At 46.9% G+C, this 15516-nt stretch overlaps 1 protein-coding gene across 3 annotated transcripts in view; it reads left to right on the top strand.

Moving 5' to 3' along the window:
- Positions 1-15516, top strand: part of LOC147717654 (E3 ubiquitin-protein ligase TRIM39-like) — a 286591-nt gene that overhangs the window by 176295 nt on the left and 94780 nt on the right. For all 3 annotated transcript variants that reach the window (XM_086924445.1, XM_086924444.1, XM_086924446.1), the window contains 2 exons: positions 2974-3000; positions 7975-8547. In XM_086924445.1, coding sequence (XP_086780571.1) covers positions 2974-3000; positions 7975-8519 — 572 coding nt within the window. In that variant the 3' untranslated portion in view covers positions 8520-8547. The remainder of the gene's footprint in view (positions 1-2973; positions 3001-7974; positions 8548-15516) is intronic.

Here is a 15516-nt window from a genome sequence, read left to right on the forward strand (position 1 = left end):
GTCCTTTTGAGGTGAAAGTGGGCTTATCGTCCTGGGGGTGTGACGGGCCACTCTACGTGCAGTATGGCGGCTACTGTGACTAAATTGCAGGGTACCTCAGTGGTGGAAATCTGTAGGGCGGCGACTTGGTCCTTCCCTTCCACTTGTGTCCAGCACTATCTGATTGCTGGTCTGGAACGTTTGGATAATGTCCTGGGCCACAGGGTCTTGTCCTCTGTGAGAGAATAGAGGGTTTGTATTGTGATTTGGGCTAGTGTTCTTATTCACTCAGTTGTCTGTCTCTGTTTTTGCTTGCTATTTCCTCATGTGTTACGAAGGAGGGCGAGGGAGGGACGGGAGGTAATGCGTCCATTACTTACTGATAATGGCATTACTCCTAGTCCTACTCCCTCGCCTTCCTTCTAGGTCCCTCCCAGTGCGGTCCAACTGAGCTCCAGACTCTGCTTGTTTACTATGTACAGGAGGTGGTGGGGCGGGTGTATTTTATAGGCTTGGGGTGGGTCGTGGGGTAGAGGTCCTCGCGTGTTAAGAAGGAAGGTGAGGGAGTAGGACTGGGAGTAATGCCAGTATCAGTAAGTAATTTACGCATTCCTGTTTTTTTCCGTCTCTTTCCGCTATTTCCCTCAGAGATGGGGTCGTAGTTCAACTACCTTACTGCTTTTGTTGTCCTATATTTCTCTCTATGACTGTTTGACCTGCACATTTCCCCATTTGTACTTCTTTAAAGGTATTCATAAAAATATGTATAGCACTTGGCAGATAGGCTTCAGGCATGGTGTCCTTATGTTCATTTTTCCCTCCTGTTCAGTCACTGTAACAATCTTTCTGGTGCCTACTGTTCCTACCTGCTGATTTCTTACTGACCCACACACTGCCCCCTCTGATGATTGGATACTATGCTGGCTTCATAGTAACAGATTTAGTATTGTGCACTGCATTTGTTTTAGCTCGTCAGGCCTGTCACTGCATCTGTGTTATTCCTTTTAGCTAGTCAAGCCCATCTCCACCTCTAAGGGATTTCTTTTATCTCTTCAGGCCTATCTCTGCCTCTAAGGGATTTCTTTTAGCGTGTCAGGCCTATCTGCGCCACTAACGGTTTCTTTTAGCTCATCAAACATATCTGTGCCTTTAAGGGTTTTTTTTAGCCCACTAGGCCTATCTGCGCCTTAGGGGATTTCTTTTAGCTGGTTAGGCCTATCGCTGCCTCTAAGCGCCTGGGGAAAAAAGGCAGAGAACTAATGTGAGAGAGCATAGTAGCTTCATAATATCAGATCTGGGTGCGAGGTATATAGTGAGGAGGAGCCAGAGCTGGTTTGGATCCATCGCACCACTGGTCAGTGCGGGACAGCTGTGGCAAATTTCCTGAATTTGGTCTGGCGCCTGGGGGAGATTCATGAGGTAAGGAATGTTCAGGTAGATAAAGCATCTCATAAAAATATCATTGTTGAAGGTAAGTAACATTTTCCTTACACTCTGAGGAAGTTTAAGGAGCTTTCCTTACCCTCCAGTGCTGCACCAACAAGGATGACTGAAAGGCAGCTAGTGTCTAGTTTTCTTTGGCATCTTTTGTCACTGGGATGCATTGTTAGACCTTATGTGAGCTGGACTAGGACCGTGTAATGCAGTAATGTGTAGCTGCATACCGTGTCTTAGTAGGTAAAGAATATTTGTGGCCAACCTAGACACTAACAGTGTTTCATATACTTGGGAGTTTATGTACCGAAGGATTTCTAAAAAACATATAACTAGCATCCTTTCCAGGATGCATAACATAAAAAGAAACCTTGGTTAATGTTTGTTAATTCATAAAGTGTACACGTCTAGGTGCTCTTGAGAGAAGCAAGATGGTTAAATGTTTTGTAATGTGGTATACAATGTTCTCAGTCCCACGACCAATGACCACTTGGTCAAAGGTCTAGAGTACCTGCAGGAATTGTCTGTACACTCCACCCCAGCTGAAACCTCTGCTGATCATCAGCCGACCTTATCCATCAACAGTCGTTCAAGAGGATGCAGCCTGGGGTGGAAGGCCATCGCCCCAATATTTACAGTTCAGGAAGCTCTTGAAAAGAGAACTATCCAGACTTGATTTCTAACAGAACTGATCACAGACCAAGAGTTTCAATTGAGGAACATTAGACACAAGATCCACCCTTCAGATTGCACTTCAGTCTTCCTTGTCACTTTAATTATTTGTACACTATCACCTGAGAAGTATTGGTAAAGTATCAAACAGTACTATACAATACTCACAATAAATGAAGACATTCCTTTCCTGGGCATGGCAGTTGTGGGTACATTGTCGTCCTTTGTGTAAGAGGCGTGCTTTCCAAAGACTAACGTCATAGATGTCACTTGTTCTGATTGTTCGGCTACATATCTTTAACATTCCAGAAGGAAAATACCTATGTGGGGATGTATTTTAATTTTTAACAAATAAAACAGATTAATGTATAAATAAAATAGTTTGTATAATAGTACAAAAATGTACTGTGAGTGATTTTTGAATGGATTGTGGAGGGTTAAGTCAAGGGTTCATTCTGGGGAATGATATGGGGTTAGGGAAGGGTTGTGCTTAATAGTTCGGGTTAGGACATACGTAAGGTTAAGAGTTAGGTGATAAGGGTGATGGTTAGGATAACATTTGGGCTGGGTTAATGGTTATGTGGTAAGGAATTAGGGTACGGTTATGGTAAGGAATGGATTTAGGGTGGGGTATAGAACAGAATGAGGCTAGGTTATGTTTATGGATCTCGAATGGGATTAGGATTTGACTAAGGGGATGCTGAACAGTTAGCATTGGGGGTGGAGTATGGGTTCGGGATAAGAAAAAATGCCTTTTTCAGTAAATTCAATTTCAAATATTTCCAATAAAAATATGACTTTTAATTTTAGACCCTGATTGTAGATTTGTATTTGTGTATTTTCTGCTTGTTTATATATACTTTATTCCTTCTTGTGTTTCTCTTCTAGATTGGAGATGGGCTCGCAGTTTTGCAGGTAACTAAAGACTGTCCTTTATGATTCCTCACTTCTCTTTCATTTTTTTCTTGTTTTACATGTATTTGCTATGAACTGCACCCAAGTGTCTGTGCTCACATTCTTTTGATATCATTCATATATTTGCAATGTGCAGCATGTTGTAGAGTCTCGGCTGTTAGACAAGGGGTCTCCAACCTCTTCTGAGATGAGAGCGTTCAATGAAAATCCTCCTGAGCTACAAGCATTAGAGATGTAATAGTTACCACATCAGGCAAGATCACATTAGTGGCCCCATATGCAAAGATTACCAGCAGTGATCACTTCAGTGCATCAGGCATAGTTGCTCCCAGTAATGAAAGAATGTCAATGTGGAGTGCCTGTACGTGGGTAATACCCAACATCCATAGTTGCAATTCCCTGAGCACCAAGTAAATTATGAGTAATGAGTCTCCCAACACTGATTGATTTTTTTATCACTCAAATATCAGCTTTAAATATATTTTAGAAATGCAGCCATATTCTCCAAAGATCAGCTAATGAGTTCTGAAAATACACACATTTTCGTCTCAATTGCATGCTTGTTAATTTTGGCATACATTTGTTAATGAGATAGAACTAAAAGGTTCTAATTTATTTGACTGGGCTACACCCAGGAGAGCTACTTATAGGTCGCTGGAGAGCTGGAAGTAGCTCACGAGCTATTCGTTGGAGAAGCCTGTGTTAGACAGAGGGGCTCTTTCTGCATGTTCTGGGGGGGTTCCTGGTTTGGCAGTACAGCATATCAGAACATAGAGGAGTTCTTCAGAAGTAAACATCACTGCTGCTGGGTTCTGACGCACTACTGTGGCCTGTGCCACTGCTGAGATCTGCACCTTTGTTGGGAACAGCAGCACTGCAGGGAAGTGCTATGACTGCCGGGAAAGAGAAGCAAAGAGAAGTTGTGTTGTACTGCGGTTGTTGTATTGCGTTCTGCTTTGGCTGTTTCATTGGGAAGTACCCTGTTTCATTTCTTTGTTATGCTGCTTTGTGTGTGCTGTTGCATTATTTTCAGTTGTTTACTTTTCATATGTCCAGAAACGCTGCTATACTTTCAGTCGAAAGCGAAACAAGCTTTTAAATTCCTGTGATGGAGAACCACTCTCGACTATCTATGGTGGTAAAATAGCACAGATCCATCTTTTCAGCTATTTAAGACATCAGCCACCCTAAAACTGTAGCAGAAACTGTTGTAGATGAGCACTTGGAGGGATCACTTTTTGAGATACTTAAATAACCATCCTTCTCTCTGCACAGCCATTCACTCAGTATCTGCACATCCATTCACTGACCAGCACAACTCTTCACCCCCGCACAGCACTTCATTACATGTAGAGCTAGTCACTGACCAGCACTGCCCAATCCAGGCCAGGCCTTCTATCTGAACGCTGCATCTCAGGAACAGTCTCCACTCTGGACAGCCTTGCAGACTCTACCGACCTATTCCCGTGCCGGCAGCCCTGTACTCTCAGATCTCCTTTCTGCTCAGCCCCCGTCTCCGTGGAATATCTCCCACTCTCTGCACAACCCTACACCTGCATAGTTCTTGACACGCGTCCCATTCTGCACATCTGTCAGCTCACCGCCCTCAGAACAGCTCTCATTCCTCACTCACAGCACACGATTTACCCACAAACATCTATTCTAAACCGTCCTTCACACATATCCCTTTTCATGCAAGAATTCAGAGAGCTGACTTGCCCCAAATACCTCCGCGTCCTACGACTGTCAGAATTGGCCTCCCCACCGGTAGTGATGCTGCCACGTGAACACATAGATGACACCTGCTCCATCACACTGTTCCGGAAGCACTTTGAGCGTTTTGGGGGGTGGGAGGAGGGATTGGTGGATGTTCTGTTTTGTTGTTTGCTACTTCTGGCTGCACTTGCAGGGTTTACCACCCTCCTCTACTGCCATGCTTCCTTTAACCTCTTTGGGCGCTGCCTTTGTAGGCTTTGCTACTTTGTGCTGGGTTACTTGGGGTTCTTGCTGGGGAGTAACAGTCTTTCCTCATCCATAGGACAGGCAGCCCGCTGGGGGTGTCTGTTGCTCTCTTACTTTGAACAGTATCTGCACTACACGCCAACATAGACACCAAAAAGAGAACCCCCACTTCCTGCACTGCCCGTGAGGTTCCGCAGAGGTCGGACACTCGCTGGGCTCATCGAAGTATGCAGAGGGCCTCACAATGACTATGATTCTTCCAATCAGGCACCCGGAAGCTGCCCGCTACCTGATATTGTGCCATTGAAAAGTGACCAGTCTGCAAAGAAACCGCCAGCATGCTTCTACATGAAAGGGTGTTGTGGCTCACAGTCAAAGTGAAGTGAGAGGCAGATCAATGCCCTGCTATAAAAAACACACCCAGGAGCACTGCAAGGCACTGGCCATTATTAAGATGGGAACGAGAGACCTGCTGTGTGCCTGCCCCTCTCCCTAGTGGCAATAGGCCAGTGTAGCAAGAAAGATAAACTCGTCTTTGGATGAGGAAGGACTGTTACTCCCGACCAAGAACCCCAAGTAACCCAGCACAAAGTAGCAAAGCCTACAAAGGCAGCGCCCAAAAGGATAAAGGAAGCACAGCAGCAGAGGAGGGTGGTAAACTCTAGAAGTGCAGCCAGAGATTTTTTTCCCCAAAAGAATGCACAATGTGCATCAGCAGAGGGCAGAGAACACACGTGGACAGACCCTAGTGGTGAACGGCCACCACCGCAATCCAGGAGAATGGGCAAGCCAAGCACCAAAAGAGGGCACCTATTAAGAAGGACCAAAAGTGCGAAGTCAGAGGTGCGCTGAAGCCTGCACCCGGAAACCTGACCGCACAGGTAGAAACCCCGGAGAGAGAGAGAGCTCTCCGAAAGGAAGAAGCAATGCTGAACAGAAGCGGTCGTACCAGCCAACCACCTCAGCATAGAATGGCCACCTTTGACCAGGCATTGAGCGTGGTCACATGGAGTGATCAACCCTGCCAGCATTCCTGAAAGAGGCAGGAGCCAGAGCTGCAACGGTGCATGCTAGAGGTGCAAGCACTATGCCCTCGAGCAAAGAAGATGGAAGAAAGGTGACCCTCCATCAAAGGAGTGGAGCACTAAGAAGATCCCTGAGGAAGGGATAGGGCCTGTGAGAGGTCCACGAGAAGGAGAAGCATGTCCTACCACGAGGACAAGAGCCAAATCCTACAGGCATGATGCAACCAGGAACATCCATGTGAAGTGCACGTGTCATCTAGAGGCCTGGTCGAAAGGGAGAAGTGTGACCTCACGCCATGTTGTGAATAAGTGGAAGAGGAGAAGAGAGGGGCACGATGCCACAGCATAAAGGAAAAGAGGACAGAAAGGTGTGTGACGAACCCATGACATGGAAGATCCCGTCAATCACAGGTGTGCAGGAGGAAGGCAGAAGAGCAACATCACAACAAGCAAGATGTCGCCACCTGCAGCACGGGTTGTCCAGTGATAAAAAAAAAATTGTTACCATTCCCATCTGCATCACATAAGTCACCGAAGGAGCATCACGCCACCAGAAGAGAACTGTACTCCTGCATAATAACCAGAAGTGAAAAGGCACCCCTGGCGCCATGGGAGGCCGGGCACCCAGAAACCTTCTATGAGCCCCTGTGAACCTGAGACCTGCCGAAGAGAGCATACTCGACCATTGGACCAACCCTTGGGGTTGCACAAGACTTTGACGTGGCCCTGTTGAGAGTTCCGTAGTGACCACTTTGCGTGGCCTACAAGAGGCCCCGCACACTCCATGTAGTCCTGTGACAATCCAGGGGCAAGGGCCTCAAGAGAATTTCGGTGAGAGGGGATTCCTAACAAGAGAGATGCGTCTGCAGCAGCTCCATGACATGCACCAGGAAGCACTGAGTTTGTGGACTGAAACTGGCCACCCAAAGACTATCTGACTTGTGCACCTGAGTCCCGAAGGCCAGAGCACACAGACCCTGAGACAACCACCCTTTGTGGCTGCAAGAGCAACTTGGCCGGGGTCCTGTTGGAAGTTCCTCAGCGACACCTTCATGCAGACTATGAGAGGCCCTACACAGTCGACCCAGTTCTGTGGCAACCCTGCAAAAAAGAGACTAAAGGAAATTCCTGTGAGATGGGAGTCCTGGCATGAGAGGGAAGGCTGAAGCTGTTCCACCATCGTGCACTGGGAAGCAACAAGGCCTTCTAGGAAGACTTCCCTTCATCAATGTCACCCTCCGTCTTTGCAGGTTTGCCGCCCCTGGAGCCTGAGTGCCTTCAAAAAGATCTCCGCAGTCAACTCCACCATTGTTTCGGATCCACCCACATTGAACTATGTCAATAGTCTCCCCCAACATGATACCAGTCCGGTCCGAATGACTTCACTGAGGTGGACTAAAACCTCTTGGACATGTGGTCAACAGATCAAGTACTGCCTGGCAGATGGCCTGAATAGTTTCAGTGGTACCGTGTTTTGTTTGTTTGTTCTGTCCCACAGGTTGAACTTGTTCTTCTCTTTTTAAATAAAGTTTGGGAATGATGTAGTTTCCTGCTGGGCACGTTCTAATGTTCCGTGAGTGTGCTGTACATAAATTCTACACCCACCCATCACAGGCGTCACAGGTCAGGTGACCCTACCAATAAAAGCGGCCGGGCGCACGTGCTCTGGGCCAGTTCCGGTAACATATACCACTGTGTCCGTGTGCCTTATTTCCAAGTAAGTTGGACAAGAGCCTACTACTTTACATTGGGGAGCCCTCCCTTTTTCAGCTTGTATAATGCATTCATTATTTATGAATTTCATTATTCATCATTTTATCGTTTATGCAAACTCATTATTTACACAATTTCTGGTAGAAATGTGAATGGCAATGAGGCTAATGAGGTTTTGTGCCACTTGGAGTACCTGGTTGCCAATGTCATGTGCTTGAGTGAGTTGTTGCTTTAATTGTATGGTTGACTATCTCGACTTCTCTCTCCCTGGCAGCTGTGGTGACCCTGGATCCGGACACTGCTCATAGGAGCCTCATCCTGTCCGAGGACGGAAGGAGCGTGAGGATGGGAGACGGAGACCAGGGTCGGTCCGACACGCCCCAGAGATTCACCAAATACCTAATTCTCCTGGGAAGAGAGCGGCTCAGCGCCGGGAGGCATTACTGGGAGGTGGAAGTGGGGGACAAGACCTGCTGGACCCTGGGGGTGTGTGACGAGGCGGTGAGCAGGAAGAGGGAGATCACAGCATCTCCCGAGAATGGATTCTGGACAGTGTGGCTCATAGATGGTAAATACAAAGCTCTCACCTCCCCCTCCCTCCTACTGACCCCTCGTGAGCCCCCCAGGGCTGTGGGTCTCTTCCTGGACTATGAGGCAGGCAGGCTCTCGGTGTACAATGTGGATGACCGGTCTCTGCTCTTCACCTTCTCCGGGGCTTCCTTCCCCCCCACCCTGCGGCCCTTCTTCAATCCACATAGCACTGATGGAGGGAGGAATGCAGGGGCGCTGCGGATCTTGCCGGTGACAGGAGGGGAGTGAGAGCGGAGGAGGCTGTTGACTCCACCAGGTGAGAGCACTGTGTACAAGTCACTCACTGTCACTATGTAAAGGACCAGTAATGATATCTACTGTCATCAAGGCCGGCTTTAACACTGGTGGCGCCCTGCGCGACAATGCTTTTTGGCGCCCCCCACCCCAATGACCACCTCTGCCATGGATTCCCTCACTAGCACCCTTTAACAGTGCCCTCAGATCTCCATAGCCACTGTCCCTCAGATTCATCTAGTTTAACCCCTTGCATGCTGATGACGGCCCCTGTCCGTCATGCATCACGGTGGGCGTGTGCTGATGATGGCTGGGGGCCGTCATGAACCCGCCCACTCTTCAAAACGGCCGCAAAGGCGCAGAATCGTGGCCGTGGCCAAGGAGTTAATAGCACCACTCCTACCGGTGTAAGATGTCAGAGCACTTTACATCACACTCACATTGTATGGAGAAGTGTGGCTCACTGGTTAGAGCGGCAGACTCTGAAGCAGAGATCAGGCCCGGGACCAGGGTTCAAGTTCCGACGCGGCAGGGTCTTGGGCTCAATGTCCGCGGACTCGATAATTCTCGCCTCAGCGCCTACTCTAATCATGGGTCCCACGCTGCAACTCTGGGCAATAGCTTGCTTAATCTCCACAATGGCCCCTACAACACTGGGATGCCTGGCTTCACCTTGGGGGTGCCCAGGAGGGGCATCTCACAGGGAGAGCCAGGAAGGGTTCCACAGCGTTATACAGCGCCGGGACGCCCCGTTGCTGGGGCAGCTGTGCGCTTTACAAGTATACTACATTTACATTTACATTGACATTGCACAGAGACAATCATTTGTGTAAAAATCAGTGTATAGGAAATGTTACATCAGACAGGACTACAAGGTGAAATGTAGGAGTGACATGTCATCGATACTGGTAGGCCATATAGTTTAAGCGTCCGTATTCTTTAAAGCATAACTTCAGAATTTAAAACATAATACCATTGTTAGGAGTTCTCTTTAATAATAGGAATTGTTTTCTTCCCAAATAAACCCTTTTGGCAAGAAATTAGGATAATGAAAGACTGGGCAAAAAAACATATAGCTCTAACGTATACCTTGCAGGTTGCATGCAACTCTTTGATGACAGTTAATTGTTCAATTGTCTATACTAGGATTTTGACTTATAAACGACAAGTAACAAAAGGAGCTCTCTTACAGAACCAGTAACCCACTGGCCTATTTACATTATATGCAGGTTGTTAGCTGCCTGGTACACGTTCTTAGCAGCAGGCATTTTAACCCTCTGTTCTGCCTTAGGATTAGTCCAAACTTCCACTAAACAAACCTCCAGTCTCTTTCCACAAAGACAATTAATCACTGGAGTTATCTTGACATTTTAATTTATCCCTGAAAATTTCTGGAGGCCAGGAGCGCAGCAGCAGGTGCTCTTAAAAAGATAATATACTTGCAGAAATGCCGCTCCCATCCCAAGTAAGCGCCCGGTGCCGTGGCACCGAACGCACCGCCCTGGAGCCGGCCCTGACTGTCATCAGATAAAGAAGCTGTGTGTAATGTAGATTCCTGTCACTTGCGTCAGGTAAGGAAACTGCGCAGCAAAATACCACCTGTGTGCAGGCTTTGATTGGGCGGACGGCTGCCTCCCCTCAGAACACATGAGGTAGGACCACAGCCCCCAGGATACAGTTTATGTGCACTGCGGGGAGCAGCTGAGGGAGAAAAACAAAACACACTCTTGCTTTCAGAGCACAGAGACTTTGTTCCGTTGCCCAAGGGGCACCTTCCCTCGCAGACAGCAAGGTAAGGATGGAGTCCGTCTTGAAATCTGCCTCATCTGCCCGGTGAGAAAAATAATTTGGCTCTGACTTAATTTTGCAATAAAATATTATTCAAGGAGGGAGTGAAAATGGACAACAGATGGAAAAATGCAGGACTCTGAAACCTAGTGTGAAGTGCGACATTTTTGCCTTTTTGGTTATTTCGAAATAATACCAAGCAACATTCTAGGAAATGTAGTTTTGTTTATAGGCTGAAAGACAAGAGCTTGCACATTTATAATAACGTTAAATTCAGCACTGGCTGAGGATGTCACAAACGGCAGCTGTAGAAAAATATATTTTATAAAGATGAAGCAGAGTGGCTGAGGGGCAGCTGTGAAAGATGATAAATGCATTTTGGAAAGAGGAGGCCGGAGATATTTTTTTTTAAAAGGGGGGGGGGCTGCAGAACAGCGGCTGAGAAATGACACAAGAGGCAGATACTTGGAGAAAGGGCTGGTTTTATTTACAGTGAGTTTCCAGTTTGAGTGTGAAGCATTCTGTCATATTTCAAGGTGAACATTCAACAATCTGAAGTGTCTCTTTCAGGCTCCATCAGTCGTTTCCGGTTCACCAATGAGAGAAGTAGTAGGGTATACTCAGTTCTTTACATTGCTTGGAGGGAGGGAGGGTCTCTGCTGTCTCTCCACGGTGGAAGAAGGTCTCCATCTTATCTTATCTTATCTTAATGGGGTTTTATATAGCGCTCTGTCACCATGAGTTTCCTGGCGCTGACTGGGTGCTGAGAAGTGTTAAGAGAGGGGGAGCTAGCCGGATTGTGTGAAAAGATTGGTTTTCAGGAGCTTTCTGAATTCCAGGAGGGAATTAGAAGTTTTGAGCGGAAGTGACAGCGAGTTCCAAAATTTGGGGGCCAAGTGGGCAAATCTACGGCCACCAAATTTTTTAAGCTTAATTGGGGGAACAGCTAAAAGATGGAGATGAGAGGACCGTAGGTTGCGTGTCGGACGGTAGGGGATGACTAAAGATTTGAGGAAGGAAGGGGAAGTTCCAAGCACAGCCTTGAATGTAAGGCAGCCGATCTTAAACGCAGCCCTTTGTTCGACCGGCAGCCAGTGGAGTTTGCGAAGTAGTGGTTTCGCCGACTGCCATTTCGGGATTTTATAAGCCAGTCTGGCCGCCTGGTTCTGTACAATTTGAAGCCTATGAAGAAGGTAATTGGGTAGGCCATGGTACAGAGAGTTGGACAAATCCAGGCGGGAGAGCACTAGGGCAATCAGGACTTGAATCAGGGCCTCAGGTGTGAGGAGATGGGAGACTTTCCTGAGCTGGAACATGCAAGATGATACAACAGCACCCACCTGAGGCTTAAGAGAGAGCTCAGTGTCTATGACGACCCTGAGACTCTTAGCTGACTTCGCCGGGACAGGTGGGGAACCAAGCTCCGTCGGCCAGAACTGTGGGCCCCAGTGAGTGGGACTGTTACCCGGGAGGATTAGCTCGGTTTTCCCCGAGTTCAACTTGAGCTGGTTAAGGTTCATCCATTGCTGGATATGTAACATGACCACTTGACAGTCCAAGGCTGCGTTAGGAGAGTTAAGGGGAAAGATGATTTGCAGATCGTCTGCATAGTTGAAGACGGTGATGTCCCACCTCTTCAAGGAATAAATAAGCGGAAGGAGGTAGAGATTAAAAAGCAGGGAGGACAGAGAGGATCCCTGGGGCACTCCACAGATAGATGGCTCCTTAGCAGCCGTGAAAGGACCTAGACGCACCGCCTGGGTTCTGCCTGTCAAGAAGGATTTAATCCAGGCCAGAGCCAAGCCCCGGATGCCGGCTTGTTCGACACAGTGAAGAAGGATGTTATGATCAACCGTGTCGAACGCTGCCGACAGATCCAGTAGGATGAATCATGTGAAGATAGGTAGGATCGTGTCAGCACAGTGTGTTCAGCCTGGGATCTGTCTCTTGATTGACAGGCTGACAGGAGTGATCTATGGAATGAAAAAGAACGCCCACCTCTAAAGGGATCGTTTTTAGGGCTGGCCTTAAAGACACCGTGTCTGTTCAACCAGACTATTGTTTTTCAGAAAAATACAAATGTAGTATTGTAATTAAGGTAAATTAGTCCAGTAGCCGAGATGTATAATCATGATGAAGGTTTATTAATGCAGTTTTTGGGTGGTGGTGAAGATAGATATAACTCGGTTGGAAACACACAAGTAATCGAGCACAAGAGATAAACAACACCAATTAGGTTTGTTTACAAAAAGCCCTCACTCACCGACCTGGTCGGTGACATGCTTCATCATCGGGCCCCACTGGGTGTGACCGAATGTCACCCCAGTGTGCTTCAACGCCAGATTTACTGCGGAGCGGGTAATGTGAAGATGTGAAGGCTAGGTGATGAGTTACGTGAAAAAAGTGATGTGGTGAATTAAAAATGCCTTGCATGTATCAAAAATTGATTTAATGACTGATCACCAAGGGCATAATAAAAAATGTGTTGGTAAACACGGCCAACTAAATTGGATGGTCTGTTTCCAAGATCATTACGTGATGGTAGATGGTCAACATGTTTTTGCCAATGTTGGTGTAATTAACCTGGCATTCGTTAGGACCTAAGGTGAGTAAACCCCGGCGGTATGGGCACGCTAAGGCCCATCCTACCAAGGGACGTGAAAGTAAAAAATGTCTGTGAAAGTGCAATGTACAGGGGGCTTCACCGAACAAAAAACTGGGAGGCACTGTATTAGAGACTTCAAAAATTAAATGCACCTGTAGAAGCAAAGGGTACAGACATACACAGAAAGACAAACAAACAATTAGTTCTTGTTCTGAAATTAATCATTGTAAATATGGTGACTTGTGCTCATGTGGACTGGCAGGTGCACAACACTCAACTAGTTGCAAAGATAAGTGGCTCCGCCTGTGGGTGTATATTAAACTATAATACATGATAGCATTATCAGTGTACTGCCGGTCTCACGTAGTGTCCGTGTCAAAGGGCACACACAATTCTTGCCCACCGGTGCGCGTGTATGATTCCATGCGCCGCAAGGGAGATACGTGACACTATGGGAAACGGGAGCTTCGGTAGTAAGCCCTATTGGAACACAAAGCGCGTTCACTGTATGGAACCAACCGATAAATGGGCCATGGGCCAGTGACCACTATACCCAAAGATTACGGAGTGCTGATGCAATGGTTCTCACTTAAAAGGAGATCACATGTCACCCCATAGACCGCGGGAGGGGGGTGATGGCGTATTTGGCACATCCTGCAAGAGGAAAAACAAACAACGGGACAAACTGTTACAGAAGCCTCAAAAGTACTTAGCTTGTGTTGGTAAAGTAGCCAAGGAAACACTCACGCCCACGACGCCAGGCACCCGTTTGTAAACCTGAACAGCCCTCTAAACCGAGTCTCGACGATCGGGACCTTGAGTGAAGGGACAGTATATGTAGCGAGAGCTGAGTCAGCAGCGCTCGCGTTTCCGGGTCTGGGCGTGGCCAAAAACGCGCATGCGTGGGGTTAACCAATGGGAGTGACCGGCCGATGTCAACAGACCTGCATCACAATTGCGAAACTAGAGCGCCAACGCGCACGTTACGATGTCAGAACTAAAAAACGAGAAACGTTATTGACTATTATCGAATAAACAACCCAAAGGTGTGGTATTAGATGATATGCCCATGTTGACTATTACGCCGAGGATTGGGCAAAAGTGAAGCATGGGGTCAGTTCAATAGTCTGGTCAAAGCAGTAAGCCAGGCAAACTAAGGAAAGGTCAGCATTGATTACAAAATATCATATGTCAGACATGAGCAATGGCTCACAAACTGGTAGTTCTGGGAAGGGATAGGCTCATGATTAATCATTAGAGGATGCCTGTTCTTGGTCTGATGTTTAAACATTAGAGGATGCCTGTTCTTAGCCTATCAATACTCAATGAGATACACATGGAGAATTGATTATGTATAAGAGGTCGAAATCCGTTGGCACGCTCAATAGATATTCAGAAAGATTCCGAGAGGGATGTTACTTTCGAATTGAACCCCATGGTATATCATCATTGAGACCATTTAGGTGGGTGCCCAGCCGGTACACCCATCGCTGCTCCTTCTCAAAGAGTCTTTCAGCAATGTTGGGGCCCTCATTTAGCTGCTCGATGACAGTCCATCTTAGGTCATTGGTGGTATGGTTCGCTTGTAAAAAATGATCGCTCATCTTGGTTGTGGTTTTTGTGCACCTAATGTTGCTCCTATGTTCACATACCCTCTGTTTGACCTTTCTTGTTGTCATGCCCACGTATCGGTGCAAACAGGGGCATGTGATTAGGTAGACAACATTAGCCGAGTTACAATTGGTGTGTGATTTTTGCCACCATGTTTTGTCTGGTTCCAAATACAACGATTTTGTAGCCGTCGTTAAATGACAAATGGAACAGTTAGAACATGGGTAATGTCCGGTAACCCTGGGTAAATTCCATGCATCAGTAATGCTGCGTGTTGGCGTAGCAACTGGTTCTTTAGGCCTGGTGTGTACCAAAGAGTCTTTCAAGCTATGACCTTTCCTAAATGAAAAAAGTGGCTTTTCCCAGTCCTTCTTGGTACTGGAGATTATTTTCCTGTTTTTATTAATGGATTTTTTCATTAGGTTAGACAGGGTGCTGTAGGTAGTGACACATGTAAGGGGAGGTTCCTCCATGGTTCTCTCAGATGAATCCAGTAGGACTTCGCGAGGCTGGTTGCGTGCCCGTTTGAATCCTTTGTTTAGGATGTGATTCGGGTAACCTCTTTGTCGTAGTTTTTCAGTTAGGTTGATTGATTGTTGTTTGAAGTCATCAGTACTGCTGCAATTGCGCCGGATCCTTAGATATTGGCCGTAAGGCAGATTTTCCCTCAGCGGGCGCGGATGAAAGCTGGAGAATTGGAGCAAGTTATTTTTTGCAGTAGCTTTATAATGAGTTTTGGTGGTTAAAGTCGTCCCACCGTTAGTTATCACTATATCAAGGAACACCACCTCCGTGGTGCTTACTGTGTGAGTAAATCTCAGGTATCTGTCGATAGTATTGAACCATCTGAGAAATTCCATCAAGCGTTCCATACTCCCTTGCCAGATGAGCAGCACATCTATGTAGCGCTTCCAAAAGAAGATTTGAATTGAGAGCTGAACTCAGAACTTTGATGGTCTCATCTTGAGGAATACTGACACTATCGGC

The sequence above is a fragment of the Lissotriton vulgaris genome, chromosome 5, assembly GCF_964263255.1.
Source record: "Lissotriton vulgaris chromosome 5, aLisVul1.2, whole genome shotgun sequence".
NCBI lineage: Eukaryota > Metazoa > Chordata > Amphibia > Caudata > Salamandridae > Lissotriton > Lissotriton vulgaris.